Here is a 21,596-nt window from a genome sequence, read left to right on the forward strand (position 1 = left end):
TGATGAAAGGGAAGAACCTACAACCAAGATTACTCTACACAGCAAGGATCTTATTCAGATTCGATGGAGAAATCAAAAGCTTTACAGACAAGCAAAAGCTAAGAGAATTCAGCACCACCAAACCAGCTCTACAACAAATGTTAAAGGAACTTCTCTAAGTGGGAAACACAAGAGAAGAAAAGGACCTACAAAAACAAACCCAAAACAATTAAGAAAATGGTCATAGGAACACACATATCGATAATTACCTTAAAAGTGAATGGATTAAATGCTCCAACCAAAAGACACAGGGTTGCTGAATGGATACAGAAACAAGACCCATATATATGCTGTCTCTAGGAGACCCACTTCAGACCTAGGGACACATACAGAATGAAAGTGAGGGGATGGAAAAAGATATTCCATGCAAATGGAAATCAAAGGAAAGCTGGAGTAGCAATACTCATATCAGATAAAATAGACTTTAAAATAAAGAATGTTACAAGAGACAAGGAAGGACACTACGTAATGATCAAGAGATCAATCCAAGAAGAAGATATAACAATTATAAATATATATGCACCCAACATAGGAGCACCTCAGTACAAAAGGCAACTGCTAACAGCTGTATAAGAGGAAATCAACAGTAACACAATAATAGTGGGAACTTTAACACCTCACTTACACCAATGGACAGATCATCCAAAGAGAAAATTAATATGGAAACACAAGCTTTAAATGACACAATAGACCAGATAGTATTAATTGATATTTGTAGGACATTCCATCCAAAAACAGCAGATTACACTTTTTTCTCAAGTGCACATGGAACATTTTCCAGGATAGATCACATCTTGGGTCACAACTTAATCCTCAGTAAATTTAAGAAAATTAAAATCATATCAAGCATCTTTTCTGACCACAACGCTATGAGATTAGAAATGAATTACAGGGAAAAACCTGTAAAAAACACAAACACATGGAGGCTAAACAGTACGTTACTAAATAACCAAGAGATCACTGAAGAAATCAAAGAGGAAATCAAAAAATACCTTGAGACAAATGACAATGAAAACACGACGATCCAAAACCTATGGGATACAGCAAAAGCATCCCATAGTTTTAAGAGGGAAGTTTATAGCTATACAAGTCCACCTCAGGAAACAAGAAAAATCTCAAATAAACAATCTAATGTTACACCTAAAGGAACTAGAGAAAGAAGAACAAACAAAACCCAAAGTTAGCAGAAGGAAAGAAATCATAAAGATCAGAGCAGAAATAAATGAAATAGAAACAAAGAAAACAATAGCAAAGATCAATAAAACTAAAAGCTGGTTCTTTGAGAAGTTAAACAAAATTGATAAAGCATTAGCCAGACTCATCAAGAAAAAGAGGGAGAGGACTCAAATCAATAAAATTAGAAAGGAAAAAGAAGTTACAACAGACACCGCAGAAATACAAAGCATCCTAAGAGACAACTACAAGCAACTCTATGCCAATAAAATGGACAACCTGGAAGACATGAACAAATTCTTAGAAAGTTATAACCTTTCAAGACTGAACCAGGAAGAAATAGAAAATATGAACAGACCAATCACAAGGAATGAAATTGAAACTGTGATTAAAAATCTTCCAACAAACAGAAGTCCAGGACCAGAAGGCTTCACAGGTGAATTCTATCAAACATTTAGAGACGAGCTGACACCCATCCTTCTCAAACTCTTCCAAAAAATTGCAGAGGAAGGAACACTCCCAAACTCATTCTCTGAGGCCACCATCACCCTGATACCAAAACCAGACAAAGGTACTGCAAAAAAATTACAGACCAATATCACTGATGAATATAGATGCAAAAATCCCCAACAAAATACTACCAAACAGAATCCAACAACACATTAAAAGGATCATACACCATGATCAAGTGGGATTTATCCCAGAGAGGCAAGGATTCTTCAATACATGCAAATCAATCAATGTGATACACCATTTAACAAATTGAAAAAGAAAAACCATATGATCATCTCAATGGATGCAGAAAAAGCTTTTGACAAAATTCAACACTGATTTATGATAAAAACTCTCCATGAATGTGGGCATAGAGGGAACCTACTTCAACATAGTAAAGGCCATATATGACAAAGCCACAGCAAACATCATTCTCAATGGTGAAAAACTGAAAGCATTTCCTCTAAGATCAGGAAGAAGACAAGGATGTCCACTCTCACTGCTATTCTTCAACATAGTTTTGGAAGTCCTAGCCACAGCAATCAGTGAAGAAAAAGCAATAAAAGGAATACAAATTGAAAAAGAAGAAGTAAAACTGTCACTGTTTGCAGATGACAGGATACTCTACAGAGAGAATCCTAAAGATGCCACCAGAAAACTACTAGAGCTAATCAATGAACTTGGTAAAGTTGCAGGACACAAAATGAATGCACAGAAATCTCTTGCATTCCTGTACACTAATGATGAAAAATCTGAAAGAGAAATTAAGGAAACACTCCCATGTACCACTGCAACCAAAAAATAAAATACCTAGGAATAAACCTACCTAGGGAGACAAAGACCTGTATGCAGAAAACTGTAAGACACTGATGAAAGCAATTAAAGATGATAGCAACAGATGGAGAGATATACCATGTTCTTGGATTGGAAGCATCAATATTGTGAAAATGACTCTACTACCCAAAGCAATCTACAGATTCAATGCAATCCCTATCAAATTACCAATGGCATTTTTTTACAGAACTAGAACAAAAAAGCTTAAAATTTGTGTGGAGACACAAAAGACCCCGAATAGCCAAAGCAGTCTTGAGGGAAAAAAATGGAGCTGGAGGAATCAGACTCCCTAACTTCAGCCTATACTACAAAGCCACAGTAATCAAGACAATATGGTACTGGCACAAAAACAGAAATATAGGTCAATGGAACAGAATAGAAAGCCCAGAGATAAACCCACGCACCTATGGTCAACTAATCTATGACAAAGGAGGCAAGGATATACCATGGAGAAAAGACAGTCTCTTCAATAAGTGGTGCTGGGAAAACTGGACAGCTACATGTAAAAGAATGAAATTAGAACACTCCCTAACGCCATACACAAAAATAAACTCAAAATGGATTAGAGACCTAAATGTAAGACCAGACACTCTAAAATTCTTAAAGGAAGACATACGAAAAACACTCTTTGACATAAATCACAGCAAGATATTTTTTGATCCACTTCCTAGAGTAATGGAAATAAATACCAAAATAAACAAATGGGACCTAATGAAACTTCAAAGCTTTTGCACAGCAAAGGAAACCATAAACAAGATGAAAAGACAACCCTCAGAATGGGGGAAAATATTTGCAAAGGAAGCAACTGACAAATGATTAATTTCCAAAATATATAAACAGCTCATGCAGCTCAATATTAAAAAAACAAACAACCCAATCCAAAAATGGGCAGAAGACCTAAATAGACATTTCTCCAAAGAAGATATACCACTGGCCAAGAAGCACATGAAAAGCTGCTCAACATCATTAATTATTAGAGAAATGCAAATCAAAACTACAATGAGGTATCAGGTCACACCAGTTAGAATGGGCATCATCAGAAAATCTACAAACAACAAATGCTGGAGAAGGTGTGGAGAAAAGGGGACCGTCTTGCACTGTTGGTGGGAATGTAAATTGATACAGCCACTATGGAGAACAATATGGAGGTTCCTTACAAAACTAAAAATAGAATTACCATAGGACCCAGAAATCCCACTACTGGGCATATACCCAGAGAAAACCATAATTCAAAAAGCCACATGCACCCCAATGTTCATTGCAGTACTATTTACAATAGCCAGATCATGGAAGCAACCTAAATGCCCATCGAAAGATGAATGGTTAAAGAGGAAGTGGTACATATATACAATGGAATATTACTCAGCCATGAAAAGGAACAAAATTGGGTCATTTGTAGAGACGTGGATGCATCTAGAGACTGTCATACAGAGTGAAGTAAGTCAGAAAGAGAGGAACAAATATCATATATTAACGCATATATGTGGAACCCAGAAAAATGGTAAAGATGAACCAGTTTGCAGAGCAGAAATGGGGACACACATGTAGAGAACAAACTTATGGACACCAAGGGGGGAAAGCAAGCAGGAGGTGGGGGTGGTGGTATGATGAATTGAAGGATTGGGATTTACATGTATACACTGATGTGTATAAAATGGGTGACTAATAAGAAAAATATAAATAAATAAATAAACATTTAAAAGAGAGAGAGAAAAAAAAAAAAACCATAGTCAGTGCTTGGGGGCCTTTGTTCTCTTGTTCTCTGTTTACTGTCTTTCCCTTCTGTAACTGATTCTAGGTACACAGTTTCAGTCCTAGAAATGGTGCTCTAGAAAGGACACAGATTGTGTATGGTGAACCTAGGAGATTCTAGCAGGAAACTGTAAGCTCCATGAAGGCAAAGGTTGGGCCCAGTAACCTTCTAGAACTCTGTTAGGACCGTGTCTGTTTGTTTGTTCTTTATTCATCCATCCATCCATCCGTCCATTAATCCAAATAAATATTTTGGGGGGCCTATCCCGTGCCATGCCCTCTTCCAGGCTCTGAGAATTCAGCAGAGAACAAGACAGACATGAGCCTTCCCCCTGTTATGCTCTAGTGAGGGAGACAGAATAAACAAGTCAACAAATACATGCTCTAATATTTAAATGAACTAATGACTCTCCTTCAAACCTGGTTTTGAAAAAACAATGAAAGTAACAGGTCCTATAGGAATTTTTTTTTTTTTTTTTTTTGTGATGTGTGGGCCTCTCACTGTTGCGGCCTCTCCTGTTGCGGAGCACAGGCTCTGGACGCACAGGCCCAGTGGCCACGGCTCACGGGCCCAGCTGCTCCGCGGCATGTGGGATCCTCCCAGACCGGGGCACGAACCCATCTCCCCTGCATCGGCAGGCGGACTCCCAACCACTGCGCCACCAGGGAAGCCCTATAGGAATTATTAGTGCAAACAGCTACCTTGACATGTAGCTGACACATTAATGAGCATCTTTTTCTTGAACTGAACCCAATTTTGCTGAAATATTCCTTTCAGTTATTCTCCCATTTCAGAGCTTTCCTGAGAAAATGACATGTCTTTTTCAGGTACATGGACGAGGCTGAATTATTCCCACATACCTTTGTTTTTTTTGGCCGTACCACGCGGCTTGCAGGATCTTAGTTTCCTGACCAGGGATCAAACCCAGGCCTCCAGCAGTGGAAGCACAGAGTCCTAACCACTGGACTGCCAGGGAGTTCCCCACATACCTTTTTTTTAATAATTGAAATATATTTGACATAGAATATTATATAATTTCCACATATCTTTGAATATCAGCTGGTCCCAATTTGAGTTTTATTTAAAGTGGCTGCCGATATCTGGGGGAAAAAATGTTTTTTACAAAGAAATTATCTAGAAATAATTATACTGATGCATCATGCTGTTGCCTCCCCTACCCCTGGAGCTTCACTTATAACTGAAGAAGAATATTTTATAGCAAGGCATATATGAACCAGAGGCTCCATCGGTTTGAACTCAAATCGAGTTTCATCCACTGACATTTTAGTTTCTTAACTATTCTACTGCCTGCAGAGCATTCCACCAGAAGTATAAGCCACATGGCAGGTTGATTTATGGTTCTGATTACTTTATGTGTTTTCCCTGGTCCCCGAAGATGTGTGCATAATGATTTGCTCTCAGAGATGTTCGATCCGCTACAATATCACTAGAAAATTCTTACCTCCATGTGCTCTTATACGCCTGTGCTAATTAGAAGCCAAATTATCATCCTGAAACAATCACTCCTCCTAGCACTCTTAACTTTCTTATGATTCAGTGCCCATTTTATTACACAGCTTAACAGACATTAAACATCTTGGAATTTATGCCATTACAAACAATATGGATATTTATTTTGATAGTAAAAGTATCAAAGAGGTTTGAAGACTCTGGAGTTTTCCAGCAATCCGAAATCCTAAAACTCTGACACTCAGATTGAAATATTTTCAATCTGTCAAAACCACTGGAGTCTTAGGGGGGAACGTATGTTTTCCCTTCTGGAAGTTTGTCTCTGTGTGTCCTATCTCTGGTATCATGCAAATAAAAGCATTAAGCTGAGAAGAGCTTACAAACACTTTCAGTGTTCCAAGGACCTTTTATGGAAAAGTTGTAGTTCCCCCCATCAGAGAAAAGTAAGATGTGAAAGAATTTTTTTACTCAAAGTTTCCAAAGCACAAACATGCAAAAGTATAGCCTTGGGGAGAATGGGGGACAGAGTGGCCTGTGTCCCCACAACTTCTAGCATAGACCCCCCCAATAATGTCTCAGGTGCCCCAAGGAAAAGGTAAGTGTAACTGCTCCAAATGTCATAGACTCTGAACCATGATGGTGCATGAAACGATTCAGAAAACTTGTGAGACCTTGACGCTTCTGTTAATTCTACCAGAGTAATAATGACAAGATTTCCAAGGACACAAACCAAGACCAAAGGCTGTGAGCGCCACCTGGTGGCCATATCAGCACACCCGAACTCCATTACCTGGGCATGCCCACCACCTCCCCCCAATCTTTTTTTTTTTTTTTTTTTTTAGTGTGATGCCTGCAACCTGGTCTGATGGTAAACAGGGAAATTCCTGTATTTCTTCTTTTGGAAGGATTATTTTTATTTAAGATACTGAGTCTCTATTTACTCTTATAACAGTTATTTTTAATTTAATGCACGTTTTTAAGTTTAAAAAGGGAGCTGCTTCTACGAAAAATGCTAAGAAATTATAGTGGGGCTAGCCAAGAGACATGGGAAAAATGGTGAAAGTGGTATATGAATGACTGGAGTTTAGGAACTCTCTTAGGGTGGGGTTGCCAGATAAAGTAAAGACACCCATTTAAATTTGAATTTTAGAATTTCGTTTTAGTGTGTGTCCCAAATATTGCATGGGACACATTTGCACTAAAATATTATTCATTATCTGAAATCCTATTTTAACTGAATATATTTTTTTCTGCCCCTAAATCTAGCAAACTTACCTTAGGAGAACAAAGAAATTGCACCCAGGACTTCCCTGGTGGCACAGTGGTTAGGAATCCGCCTGCCAGTGCAGGGGACACGGGCTCGAGCCCTGGTCCAGGAAGATCCCACATGCCGCGGAGCATCTAAGCCCGTGCCCCACAACTACTAAGCCCTCGTGCCACAATTACTGAAGCCCTAGCGCCTAGAGCCCATGCTCTGCAACAAGAGAAGGCTCTTCAATAAGCCTGTGCACCGCAACAAAGACCCAACGCAGCCAAAAATAAATAAATAAAATAAATCAATTTATTTTTTAAAAAAGAAAAGAAATTGCACCCTTCCCCTTGTCACTTCCATTTTGATCTATCAAAACAAGCTAGTGGGGCTTCCCTGGTGGCGCAGTGGTTGGGAGTCCACCTGCCGATGCAGGGGATGCAGGTTCGTGCCCCGGTCTGGGAAGATCCCACATACTGCGGAGCGACTGGGCCCGTGGGCCATGGCCACTGAGCCTGCACGTCCAGAGCCTGTGCTCCGCAATGGGAGAGGCCACAACAGTGAGAGGCCCACGTACCGCAAAAAAAAAAAAAAAAACAAGCTAGCTCTTGTCCTGTCTACGGATTGCGTGGCATTTATGCCCCAATAAACGTGTCCCTGTGGGAGTACTGAGGCCTGACATCTGAAAAATCACAGGGCAAAGGCCCACAGTGCACCTTGAGGTGGGAAAGTCCTGGCCAATCAGAACAAGCAGTCTGGCCACATCAGACCGAGAGGGAGGGGGTTCCGGGCACAGCTCTCTTTCCCGGCCTCTCAGGTACCTGCTCTGTGGAGGCCGAGGCCTGGCAGCTACTTTCGGGCCCTTACCAATGTTGCCTTTGATGGAGAGCCTTATGCACCCCACGTGTAGACCTAGACCCCTGGAGGGGGGCCCGCCCTTGAGGGGGCTCTGAGACATGGACTTAGAGGGTGCTCACAGCAGCCATAGATAGAGCCGGCCTGTGGTCCTCCCACCCACTATTCCTGTATTTCCTCTTTTTCTTTTTTTTTTTTTTTTTTTTGTGGTACGCGTGCCTCTCACTGTTGTGGCCTCTCCCATTGCGGAGCACAGGCTCCGGACGTGCAGGCTCAGCGGCCATGGCTCACGGGCCCAGCCGCTCCGCGGCACGTGGGATCTTCCCGGACCGGGGCATGAACCCGCGTCCCCTGCATCGGCAGGCAGACTCTCAACCACTGCACCACCAGGGAAACCCCTGTATTTCCTCTTAATAACAACCACACTGGCGTTTAAGTGAGCCTGGCAAGGCTTACAAATGCACACATAAAGATTACCAACTACCTTTCCCAGAGACGTACGAGGGAACCTGAAGCTAAAACACCCCATGAGGGCTTCCCCGGTGGCGCAGTGGTTGAGAGTCCGCCTGCCGACGCAGGGTACACGGGTTCGTGCCCCGGACCGGGAAGATCCCACATGCCGCGGAGCGGCTGGGCCCGTGAGCCATGGCCGCTGAGCCTGCGCGTCCGGAGCCTGTGCTCCACAGCGGGAGAGGCCACAACAGTGAGAGGCCCGCGTACCGCAAAAAAAAAAAAAAAAAAAAAAAACCCAAAACAAAACCAAAAAAACACCCCGTGGGTAGTCAGAGGAGAGGACCGTCACAGCTCATCCCCCTGTCCCGTGTGCCAGGCATGATCTGAGCACTTGTACACATGCTAACTTATTAAAATACTTCTAACAATCCTATCAGGTTGGGACTACCATCACCCCGCGTACAGACTGAACAAAAGGAAACAGAAAATGGTGTCCTCCTTGTGTTCACAAAGCCCGTTAACTGGCAGAGACAGGACTTGAAGGCCACAGTCCAGCTCCCGAGTCCATGCCATGCCTTACAGCCTCCAACTTCTCACGCTCATTCCTAGAGCCACCTGGGAAGGAGGAACCAGGCAACTAAAGACTGGGTTTGAATCAGACTCCACGTCTGACCAGCCGCGTGATCCCGAGCAGGGGGCCTCGCCTCTCTGAGTCTCAACCTGGCTCCCTTGCAAAATGGGCACATTCATGGGAACGTCAGCCTTCAGCAACGCTGTGACTAGTATCAGTGTAGCATGTGTGAACGGGCTTTGTAAACTCTGGAGTGTTCTGTGAGGTATAAACTACCCTCTCTTCTCATTAGAGGGAATTCATTTCATAACCTGCTCCCGGCTCTTGAACTTTGCTGTGCATCCAGTCAGTGCTGGATGATCTGGAACCAACAGCTGGTCTATTTATGGCTGAAAACCCACAGGTCATAGGAAGACAGCAGCACCCGAGCCCCTGGGTGGCCACAAAGATAAGGTCTGTGTCTCGAGGACCGATGACGTGGTGGTCACTGAAGGAACAGGCCCCTCCTGCCCCTTCCACTAGTGACAACTGAAAACCTTGGTTTCCCCAACACCCCGATCCAAGATCAACCCGACTCTTTGCCCAACATTGGAGAAGTACCGGCGTGTCCTGCAGGCCTGGCTGGCCCCCTCTGACTGTGTGTTGCCTCCTTCCACAGATCAGTGCCCTACAGCAAGGCTACAACCAGGTGCTGTGCCAGACCCTGTCTGAGAGAAACTTAGAAATCACCTCCCTGAAGCACGAGGCCGAGAACTTAAGGAGGGAGGCCGCCATCACGTCAGGTGAGGCCCTTCTGCATTCAGGCCCCAGAGCTTCTGCCCTCCCCCTGCAGACATCACCAGTCAACCAGCACACCTGTGCCCGTGACCTGGGTGCAGCCTCAGGGATCACCCGTGTCGGTGCATTAGAGTTCTCCCTCAGTGGAGGTTTCTTGGCACCCAGTTCCAAGGGCAGGGCCTGGTAAATATTTGAGAGAATGGTATCTCTTGGCTACAAGGTCTCCTGAGCACTGGCCCCACCAGGGAGAACACAGGTCGCCTTGTGGCTTGGGTGGTTCCACAAAGCAGCCTGAGTGCAAACTAGAGCGTGGACAAAATGGGGTCACTCCTTTAAGGCACCCATGGTCTCACCCATTTCAGCCGAGTGCACTTGGGCCCAAGGGAAACCATTTTCTAATTTGATCCGAGGTGGTTGCCTGATAAAGGGCTTGGGCTGGGAGAGGAGCAGCCAGCGCACAGCTGTGGCTGAGCTTTGATTCCCTGGATTCCTTCATTGCTTCCACATGTTTCTTGAGCTCCTACTAGGTGTCAGGCCCCGTTCCAGGCTCCGGGGAGGGAGAGCCAAGCAAGACAGTCAGATTCCTGTGCTCACAGATTCGGGAGGGGGTGACAGACAATAAAAGTAAACGGATGAATAAACAAGCCCACTTCAGAGAGCAGTGGTGCTGTGGAGAAAATAAACTGTGTGTCGTGGTGGCCAGCGCTTCAAGGGGGGAGGCCAAGGGGGGCCAGCTTAGTGGGTGTGCAACCATGGAACTCAGGTGGGACTTGAACCCGTGGGCTGGGACTCGAACCCAGTCAGAACCCACCATCTTTTAATCGAGATCACGCATCTGGTCTCGGGACTTAATAAAGCTCAGGTTCTTTATGTCTCATCGCAGAAAGAATTCAGTGAGAGACAAAGTAAGAAGTGGATTTCTTTAGAGAGAAACACACTCCACAGACAGAGTGTGGGCCATCTCAGAAGGCTAGAGGCCCCCAAATATGGGGCAGTTAGTTTTTATGGGCTGGGTAATTTTATAGGCTAATGAGTGGGAGGATTGGGACAACTCTAATATTTTGGGGAAGGGGCGGGGATTTCCAGGAATTGGGCCAACACCCACTTTTTTTTTTTTTTTTACAGTACGCGGGCCTCTCGCTGTTGTGGCCTCTCCCGTTGCGGAGCACAGGGTCCGGACGTGCAGGCTCAGCGGCCATGGCTCACAGGCCCAGCCGCTCCGCGGCATGTGGGATCTTCCCGGACCGGGGCACGAACCCGTGTCCCCTGCATCGGCAGGCGGACTCTCATCCACCGCGCCACCAGGGAAGCCCCACCACCCACTTTTTGACCTTTATGGTCAGCCTGGGAACTGTCCTGGTGCTGGTGGGTGTGTCATTTCGCTCACGTATTACAATGAGCCTGTAATGAGGCTCCAGTTCCCCTGGAAGTCGAATCTTACGCGCCCTTGGACCTGGCCGATTCTAACCAGTCCATGTTGCATCCTCCACGGCTGTGTCCTTCTTTTAGAGAGGACCTGTTTCAGGAGGGCAAGGACAAGCCAAGGGCAAGAGAGGCTGCGTGGAGTGAACAGGGGATTGTGGGTCTGCGCAGGGTCGGGGGTCTGGGTTTTTATTCCAAGGGTGTTGGGAATCCAGTGGAGGTTTTTAAGCCAAAACTGACATGTCTAGAGACCTGAAGAGGATGGGACCACTCACAGACGAGGGGAGGGAGAGAAGCAGGTGACAGGGAGGAGGCAGTGAGCCTCGGAGGGGCACATCACTCTGAAAGCAGCCAGCACGTAGCAGGAAACATGCCCACAGCTGTAGAAGCCAGGCATAGCATTGAGTCGCACGTGAATCCCCGTCTCTGTATGAATCTGTGCTTTTCTTCTGCCTCACTCTGTAACTTAATCACACCCACACCCACCCCCTGCTGCCCCCAGGTCTCTGCTTATGCTCCTCCCTCACTTGGGATGTCCTCAGATATTTTCTGAGCACCTCCCCCAGGCTAGGTGCTGTTCTGGGCACCAGGAATGTAAGGATGAACTCGCTGGTCCTCACCTTCCTCCCGTATGTCGGCCAGTGAAACCTCATCCAAGCATCAAGCCTGTCTCAGATCCCACCTTCTCCGATCAGGGAGTCGGACAGACCTGGGTTGGGATAACGCTTGAGATGGGCTGGACCCACTCAAAGTGTGGCAAGCCCCAGAGGGATTTCCAAGTAACTGAACTGTGTCCTGGAGGCAAAGCTCATTTTTAAAATGAAATTCTGGAGCATTTTGTGCTTTATTTCATAGACATTCTTGATTGATACCTACCACTAAAACTGGGCCTGATGTTCTTTCAAGAAAAGAACCGTATGAGATAACCCTATACCACTGCATTTATGCACCCTTCTTCCCACTTTTATTCAAAATGATACTACAATGCAAGAGGGAAGAGATATGGGGAGATATGTATATGCATAACTGATTCACTTGGTTATAAAGCAGAAACTAACACACCATTGTAAAGCAATTATACTCCAATAAAGATGTTTAAAAAAAATGATACTACAGTAATGGAGTAGTTATCTATTGCAGCATAACAAGTTACCCCAAAATGTAATGGATAAAACCCCAACCAATATTTATGATCTCCCCCAGTTTCTGTAGTTTAGGAATTTGAGCGGGGGGTGACTTAGTTCTCATGAGTTGCAGTCAAGATATCGGCTGGGGCATCAGTCATGTCATCTAAAGCCTCGCAGGGAGCCGGAGGATCCCCCTTCAGAATGGCTGCTCATGTGGCTGTTGGCTGGAGGCCTTAGTCCCTCAGCACACATGCTTCTCTCTAGGGTTGCTTGAGTGTCCTCACGACACAGCAGTTGGCTTCCCCCAGAGTGAGTGATTCAAGAGGGAGCAAAGAGGAGGCCACAGTGTCTTTTATGACCGAGCCTGGGAGGAAACAGTCCGTCATTTCCACAGTATCATATTGGTTACCCATGGCAGCCCTATTCAGGGTGGGAGGGGCTACACAGGGCATGAATTCTAGGTGGCAGGGATCATTGGGGCCATTTTGGAAGCTGGCTGCCAAGAAAAATAATAGGCGCCCTGGAACAAACAGAATTTAGCCACTTTGTGTTCTTGGGACATACCGTCTCATTTGACCCTTACAATAACTCTGTGTGGGACAGACAGTGGGAGGTGAAATAGCTTGTCCAAGACCACCAAGCTAATAAGTGGTAGAGAGGGGTCCAAACTCAGAGGACTGTGAAACCAACCACCCCATCAATAGCGTCCAGCAGTGCCCTCTGCCACATGCCCGTCTCCTGGCATCTGGAGAAGAATTCCTGGACCTTCCCTGTGCTGGGCCTTTGTTCCCCAGGCCCATGGTGTGGCCTCTACTCCCAGCTTTGCCTGGCCTGTGCCCACAAGGGCCCCCCAAAGGCTTCTCCTCTCGCTGGTGCTGACCGCCCCTCATTCTCACTGAAGCCTCAAACCCTGTTCTGTGGACTTTGCTCTCATTCCCATTCCTGCACTTGGACCCTTGGAAAAAGCCTCCCCAGTTCTAGGCGGGCACCAGTGGTGGCCCAGGCTTGGAAGGTCTTGTCCGAACGTTGGCTGACAGCCATGGTGTTGCCAATAATCCTTCCTACCTCTTTGACCTCCATGAGTCTTTTGTTTTGGTTTGGTTTGGTTCTTTTACAGAGATGGTGTCATCTTTGCAAAGAGACGTGTTAGTAAAGGATGGTCAAGTTCAACAACTAAAACAGGAGGTGAATCAACTGAAAAGTGAGAACAAAGAAAAGGATCACCAGCTCGAAGCCCTCAGCTCCAGAGTGAGTGTCGGGTCATCAGCAAATTGTAGCTGCGAAAAGCAGACACAGTGGAGTCACATGACACACGGTGGTGAGATGAGGCCAGTGCCCAAGGACACAGGGAGGGTAGCTGCTGGGCAGGTGGCCAACTTCTCTGAAGCCTTTCAAAGGACAGCGTGTATGTGGCTCAGAATAAGCATAATAGATTTTCAAATCCAGCAAACATTTTCTAACCCCTATTATAAATGAGTTTGTTTAATCCCAGCAACAAACACACCTATGAGCATATACTGCCAGTACAAAGTTTAACATTAAACAGAATATGATCTCTCTGTGAGCAAGGATGACCACACGGCTGCATCATGGTCCCAGCACCACTGGTTCTCATAATTGTCTTCAAAGCAGAATGTTTGAAGATCCAGATGCAAACACGCAGACTCTCGTTTCTTCCTTAGACTTTAGTGTGTAGAATGTCTCTATGGAAGATGAACGTGGTAGGCAAGCAAAGAGCTTTTTACATGTAACTTTGACTATTTGCAAATCTTGCCTTCAATGCTAACTTTAGAATCCTGCCTCTATAGGATAAGATTTCTCAGTATTTGCATGATGTGCCTGTTTCTGTGAGTCAAGGTAAAACCTCAAAGCTTTCCTCTCAGGTGGCAACTCAGAGATTCCCAGAGGCTACCCGATAGCTAGGTCTTCATGGGGGTGGGGTGAGAACAGATCTTGAGGTTCCAAGGAAAAAGCACAATAAGTAATACCTGGTACGTCGTACCATACCCAGTTTGGAGCTAGTGAAAGGCACTGCACGAGCTTTGTGATCAGACAGACCAGGGTCCTATCCCAGAGCTTTCTTTCATTGTAACTTATTTGGCCTCCATTTCCCCATCTGTGAAATGGGGATGACAAAATCGTTTTCCGAGAAGTGGGAGGCTGGTTTTAGTTGTGCTCTTCTGCCTCTGCCCCGGGTCAGCTGCCTGGCCAAGCCCTCTGCATTCGTTTCTCCCAAGCAGAGTGTCTTCCCAGGCATGTGCTATAGCTGTTTTATGTGGTGTATGCGTGTGTGTGTGTGTGTGTGTGTGTGTGTGTGTGTGTTGGGGACGGGAAGGGGATGCAGAGCTGGTGCTAAGTAGAAGGAATCTGCAAAGACAGCACCTGCTTGGCTCTTCTACCTCCTGAAGTGCATTTGGATGATTTATGTCCCCGTTTCCCCTTCCTCGTTGACCTCGGAATGAGGTCCCTTCTCCTCTAGACTGTGCTGGCCAATAGCACAAGGGCTCGTCACCACCAAGGGTACTGCTCTTGTGAACATTTGAGATGCCTTTTTTTTTAATGACATACATCATGTGTGTTAATTTTAGAAAAATAAGTAGATGACATTGAGAAGAAAAAATAAAAAGAGAGGAGAGGAAATGCTACCTTGAGAAATCAGTGTTAATATTTTCATGTATGTTTTTCCAGTCTTGTTTCTATATATTGCCTAGAAATCAATCAATCAATCATTTTATAGTGAATTTATACTTTGCACATTTTTAAAATTTTTAAATACTTACTATTTTCCTGTGCTAATAAATCAACACTCTTATCATTCGTCTTAAAAGCTACATACTTTCTCCTGGATGTACCCAGTGTTATAAAGTGGTCTGCTGTTCTAAACAACACTTGGGTTGTTTCCTCTTTTTTTTTTTTTTCTTCCACTGTTATGGACAATTCTGTGAAGAGCATCCTTGAAACTACAGATTTACTTATTTCTCCAGTCATTGTCCTTAAGGTACATTCCTAAAGTGGGAATTGCTGGGTCAAAAGAAGGCACACCCATCCTTATGCCCTTAATGCCTGTTGCCGAGCCGCCCTCGGGCAAGACAGCTCCGTTTACCCCTCCACACCAGTCGGGGCAGTTGTGTCTTTGAGATGCAACCTGCACAAAAGCCCTAAGATGGACCCAAGCTCACTGGCTCGGCCCCCTCCACCCTCACCGGTCACAGCGTGAAAACATCCCAATTCCTGCACCCTAAGTACCCAGACTCTACAAAGCTGGATTTCCCCTGCGGTGAAGTTTGCTGGCTTTTGTAGAGGAATTTAAACGCTCTATTCCTCAGAACTCATGAGAGGGGTGAACTGGGAATGACTGCAGGATCCCGTGCTCCCATCACACAAATGGTCTCGCCTCTCAGAATTCAGAGGTGTGATTGGGTTATACAGCAGGAAACACTCCTGAGCGTGAACACAGGTACTTGGGACCCCCAGCCAAGCCCCCGTGGCCTTGTCCTTTTTCTCCACAGTGCTCAGTGCTGAAAGAAGAGTTACAGAAGGAAGATGCCCAGAAGGAGAAGTGGGAAGCCCAAGAGAAAGAGTTAAAACTCTGCAAAACCGTGCATTGAACCTCCTGACCCCTAGGTGTCCACTGAAAGCCTAGATTGTGGCCTTGAGGGTTTTGGAGGGGTTCCTTGGCCCATTAGCTAGCACAAGCTCTGGGGCTTTCTGGGTGTTTGTCTGTTAATGTAGTCTCCTAATTCTTTGATTTGCTGGCCTCAAAGAGATGGGTGAAAAGACCATGGAAAACACACTCTCCCCAGATTTTCTGGGCAGTTGACTCAAGGCCCCTCATCAGGTTTCCCCTGGGGAAAGGCACGGGAGGTGGCCACCATATGCTGCTAGAAATTCACCGTGGTCCCTACCCCTGGACTTGTGATGCCCAGACTTTCATGATCCACTGTCACAAGTTTTATCACAGCCCTGAGCACTGTTATTAACACAACTCTTCTTGAAGTATTTTTACTTAAATACATTCAATTTTACAACAATTCATAAAAACAAAATAAAAAGCAAATGCATCACTGGCCTTGTATGGAAGGTGAACATAAAAATGAATACAATGAAAAGATGACCACTAAATGTAAATGTTCACCCCCTGTACCGGCCCGAACCCTCGTGCACATCACCAGGCATACGTTTTCCATCCGTTGGGAAGGACGGTGCCTGGGACGGGGGGAGGAGATGTGTGTTCTTCTCTCTGTCAGGAGCACACTTCTCTGCCTCAAATGAGAAAAAAGAAAAATGTCATTGTTCTTTTCCTCCAAACTGTGCCCATTGTGTCTTCCAAACAGCCCTTATTTAGATTGAACTCAAAAATATACCCCAAGGAAAGAGATTCTAATGAGTGGATAGGTATCTTGTACTGTTTAATCCAGGATCCATGCTGATCTTCAAAAGAAACTCAAATTTTCCCCCACCCAGCCCTTTCATTGCATCCGTTGAAAGAAAGTCTACTTTGCCTCAAAGATGTGGAATTGTCCCCCAAGGGAAGGAATTAAGCGAATGCCAGACTAGGTTTCTGCCTTAATGAACCAGATGAAATGAGTTCTGAAGTTGACTTCCCTGTTGTTGGAACTCTTTCAGCAAATCCATGACATGGAAAAAGAAATAAGGAGGCTCAGGGTAGAGCTGAAAATGAGCAGTACCGAGCAGAGCCTCATCTCTATGACGCTGCGGGAAAAGAGCAAGGTATGGCAGGGACAGGTCGGCCTGGGAACCACTCTGGGGCAGGCACTCCACCTGCATCATCTCTGTTCATCCTCACAATGACCCCATGCGGTCTATACTGGTATGAACCCCACTTTACAGTCGGGAAAACTGAGGCTCACAGAGGTGAAGGAAGTTATCCAAGCTCACTTGCATAAAGTAGTTGTGGCAGAACTTGAATCCAGGTCTGCCTGACTCCAAAGCTCCTGTGTGTAACCACTACCCTAGACTGCCTTCAGATCTTAATTGTGAAATTATCTAAGAAAGAATTGATCCATTAAATCAAGTTTGCCAATGATGTTGTTCCAACTTAAATTCTCATATTGATTTTTTTTTGTCTTTTTGTTCCATCATTGAGAATGTTTTTAAAAATCTCAACATGTTTGTCATTTGTGTGTTTCTTCTTTTAATATGAATGATGTTTGCTTTATATATTTTGAGGCTGTGTTACTAGGTGCATATAAATTTAGAATCCTAATACTTCCTGTAGAGCAAAACTTTAGATCATCATGAAATGTCCCTTTTCATCTCTAGTAGTGTTTCTCCCTTAATGTCTCCTTTGTCATTTAGCTTCATCACTGGCTTTCTGTTGGTTGGAGTTTTCATACCATATCTTTTTCATATGTTCTCTGTCAATTTTTGTCTTAAGGTTTAGACATATGCCTTCCAAATAGTGTATCATTTTTACAAAATCCAGTTTGACAATCTTTGACTTTTAGTCCATTTATATTATGTAATTACTCGTGTACTGGGGTTTCAATCTACCTTCTTGCTCAATACCAGTTGTACCATCTGTGCTATGTTCCTTTTTCTCTCCTTTCTTGCCTCCATCTGAGTGGGTGGTTTTCTCTCATTCCACTTTCCCCCTCTATTAGCTTGGAAATATTTCACTTTTTTACTATTCTTTTAGTAATAGTAAGACAATAGCATTCATCCTTGACTCACCAAAATCACACATTAATTAAGTTTGTCACTCTTCTACTATTCTCTTAGTAGTCATCCTGAAGACTACAATATGCATTCTTTTTTTTTTTGCGGTATGCGGGCCTCTCACTGTTGTGTCCTCTCCCGTTGCGGAGCACAGGCTCCAGACGCACAGGCTCAGAGGCCATGGCTCACGGGCCCAGCCGCTCCACGGCATGTGGGATCCTCCCGGACCGGGACACGAACGCACGTCCCCTGCATCGGCAGGCGGACTCTCAACCACTGCGCCACCAGGGAAGCCCTGCATTCTTAACTTACCAAGAGGCAATAGTAGTTGATAATTATGCCCTTCTCCTTGACAGTGCAATGAGTTTCAAACACCTTAACTTCACTTACCCCCTCCAGATTTATAAGCCATTGCTGTCATTTTCTAAACTCCTCTTGATAGTTAAAACCCCACAAGACATTATTAGTGTTTTTATATAGTCAGTATCATATCCGCACATTACCCTTACTGTTGCTTGTCTTTTCTGCATCTCTGATCACCCACCTGGGTTCATTTTTCTTGTGTCTGAAGAATAGCCTTTAATGTTTTCCCTCATTGTGGCTCTGCTGATGACAAATTCTCAGATGTGCCTGTGTGTCTGTCTGGAGATGTATATTTAACCTTCATTCTTAAAACACATTTGACTGCGTATTGAATTGTACAATGGCAATTCTTTTCTTTCAGCACATTAGATATAGCATTAGATATGTCACTATTGTCTTCTTGCTCCTATTATTTCTATTTAGAAGTCATCTGTAAGCCTAACTGTTGTACCTTTGCATAATCTGTCTTTTTCTCTGGTTGCTTTTAAGATTGTCTTTTCCCTTGATTTCCAGCAGTTTTATTATGGTTTATCTAGGTGTGGATTCAGTTTTATTTACCTCGTTCAGAGTTCATAGGGGCTTCTTGAATCCCTGGCTTGGTGTTTTGCCTTAGTTCAGGCGCTTGGGCTCTGTACCACACAGGCAGTGGGGAGCTACTAAGCCTCCTGAACAAGTGACTGATGCATTGACATTCGTGGACAGTAATCAGGGTGAAAATGATACTTACACTTTCTCATGTACTAGGCATTACCTTGAACATTTCATCTCTTCATCTTCACAACAGCGCTGTGATCTAGAAATCATCCTCTCCATTTTACAGATGAGAAAGTCAAGGCTACTAGTTACTAGTAAAGTAACTAGCCCAATGGCACAGTCGGTTTTGTCTGACTCCAGGTTCCTCTGACTTCAGTGACCCTGGCGTAGCAAACAGCCACATGCTACTGTTTACACTGAAATTAATGAAAATTAACTAAAATTTTTAATTCAGTTCCTCCGTCACACCAGCCCCATTTCGAGTGCTCGATCCCCAGGTGTGGCTGGTGGCTGCCGTATTAGACAACACAGCCTCGCTCAGAGTACCTGTACCGTTGCAGAAAGTTCTGTTGGACAGAGCTGCCTTACAGCTGGGTAACTCTCACAGTACCGTTAAGATTGCACTAGAAGAAACTAAACTCGAGACGAGGAGGCCAGTTGTCACAGTCCAGCTTGCATGTGAGAGGGACTGGAGGACAGGCGTGAGACCCCCGAGTGTGAGAGAGGGAGCAGGGCGGCCGCTGAAGGTGACTCTGAGGCTTGGGGACGGGAACGGGGGCTGTTCATGCAGAACACAAACAGGGGCAGAGTCCAAGGCTGGACTTGGCTTTTGCAGCACATGAAAAAGGCTGCTGACATAGAAGTCAGAGCATGTTTAGACCTGGGAGAAAACTAAGGCGCAGAGAGCTGAGATGACTTTTCCAAGGTAACGGACCTGGGTAGAGGCTCTTCCACTGGACCACACTACTCAGAAGAAAGCTCTTAAGGGCTTTTCTGGGTCTTTTATTACATCCCTGTGATCCCCCTCTTCAGATCCCTAAAAAAACAGCCTGTGAATTTGTTTCAGCACAAAAACTTTCCATTTATTTACGAGAGTTTGCCTCATTTCCTGTTAGTGCCAGGGCCCAGGGCTCAGCAGGTGCATCCAAGAATTGAGCAGCTGCGAGGCCTACACTGGCCAGCCAAGGGTAGCGTGGAGCACTCCCAAGCTTACCGTGCATTGACTGTTACCCAAGCAAGGGGGGAAAAGTAGGCAAGCTTCTCCACTTTAAATGCCTTCCTTTGCAGGCTGCAATTCTTAATAGACATTGCTTTAGCAAGCCTCCAGTGAGGTTACCACCAGTGAGTGTGCTCAAAGTGGTAACGACAAACAGTTATGATAATAAACCCAATCATAACATTTCCATGTACTCATCACGAGCTATTAGAACGAGACTGTACGGCGGACATTCCCGTCCACCTTTCATAGGTTACAACAGTACTTAACACACTCACAGAGCCCTTAAGCACTATTCCAAACATTGAATCCCCACAATAACTCTATGCAGTGATACTAGTATCATCATCCCCATTTGACAGATGAGGACACTGAGTCACGGAGCAGTGAAATAACTTTCTGAGTGTCGTACGGCTTGTTAGGGACCAAGCTGGGATGGGAGTGTGCGGTAGAAAATAGTTGAGCCCCGGGTGCAGAGCTCGGCCCTTTCCCGTAGCGGGCAACTCCCTGTGAGTTTGCCTCCACCCTGTGCATGCCTGTGACCCCTGCTGCTGGGCTGCAGCTGTCCCTACCCCTCAGGGACTCCCCCACTGCCATTAGCCCCCCCAGAAGAGTTTCCCCAGAGGGCATGATGATCACATTAGCAGCAAGCCCACGCTTTCATCATCCTTTCAGGTTGAAGAGAAGCTTCGGGAGGATTCCAGAAGGAAATTGCTTCAGCTGCAAGAAATGAGGAACAGAGAAAACCTCATTAAAGCCAATTTGGAAAGGGCAGTAGGTCAGGTAGGAGTGCTGCAGAGCCCCTTCACGGGCCCGTGCTCTCCACGGAATCCCGCACCCAAGCGGCCGGCAGGGATGAATGAGGAGGAAGACGGCCTGGCTTAGTTCACCTGCTTATCTCAGGGGCAGGGCTTTGTGCGGGTTCTGCGTCCCCATGGATTTCACTAAAGAGGCTTTTCCTTCTGGGAAGCTGCCCACTCCAGTGTTTGCTGTTGCCTGAGACCCTGACCAAGCAGCCAGTCCCAGCTCAAGGCCCACCCCAGTGAACCAGCTGTGCGGTTCCCTCTTGGGAAGGGTTTGAGCTCTTGACCCCGGTGGTGTTTCTAGCACTTTCACCTTCACATTTTTTGTCCTGACATTTACAGCCATCTTTCTTCCTCTGGGCCCCCAAACAGATGCTACAGTCAGTGTCCCCAGGGAAATGCCACATTTCTGTTTGTTTGTTTGTTTGTTTGTTTTGTTTGGCCGAACCGCATGGCTTGCAGGATCTTAGTTCCCCGACCAGGGATGGAACCTGTGCCCCCTGCAGTGGCTGCGTGGAGTCTTAACCACTGGAGCGCCAGGGAAGTCCTGCCACTTTTCATAATAAAGTAAAACCCAGAATACCACAGCTTATGCCAGATGGAGGTGGCCATTTCCCAGGCCTCTGACCCCAGATGGCCCAGAGGCCCTTCCTCTGACACGTGGCACAGACAGGAGGGCCAGAACATGCAAACGAGCCTTCACCAAAGGCTAAGGGAGAGCAAACGAGAACCCAAGACGGGGCACTGGCCCTCCAGGGCACAGCCCACCGAGGGCAGCCCATCTTG

At 45.5% G+C, this 21,596-nt stretch overlaps 1 protein-coding gene across 1 annotated transcript in view; it reads left to right on the top strand.

The window, feature by feature from the left end:
- Nucleotides 1–21,596, top strand: part of LOC307048510 (forkhead-associated domain-containing protein 1-like) — a gene marked incomplete at both ends in the record, with an annotated part of 154,093 nt that overhangs the window by 72,749 nt on the left and 59,748 nt on the right. Inside the window, 5 exon segments of the mRNA XM_079697600.1 lie at nt 9,548–9,671; nt 13,333–13,463; nt 15,725–15,814; nt 16,842–16,946; nt 20,683–20,790. Coding sequence (XP_079553726.1) covers nt 9,548–9,671; nt 13,333–13,463; nt 15,725–15,814; nt 16,842–16,946; nt 20,683–20,790 — 558 coding nt within the window.

This window comes from Hyperoodon ampullatus (assembly GCF_949752795.1).
Source record: "Hyperoodon ampullatus genome assembly, chromosome: 2".
NCBI classification, from domain to species: domain Eukaryota; kingdom Metazoa; phylum Chordata; class Mammalia; order Artiodactyla; family Ziphiidae; genus Hyperoodon; species Hyperoodon ampullatus.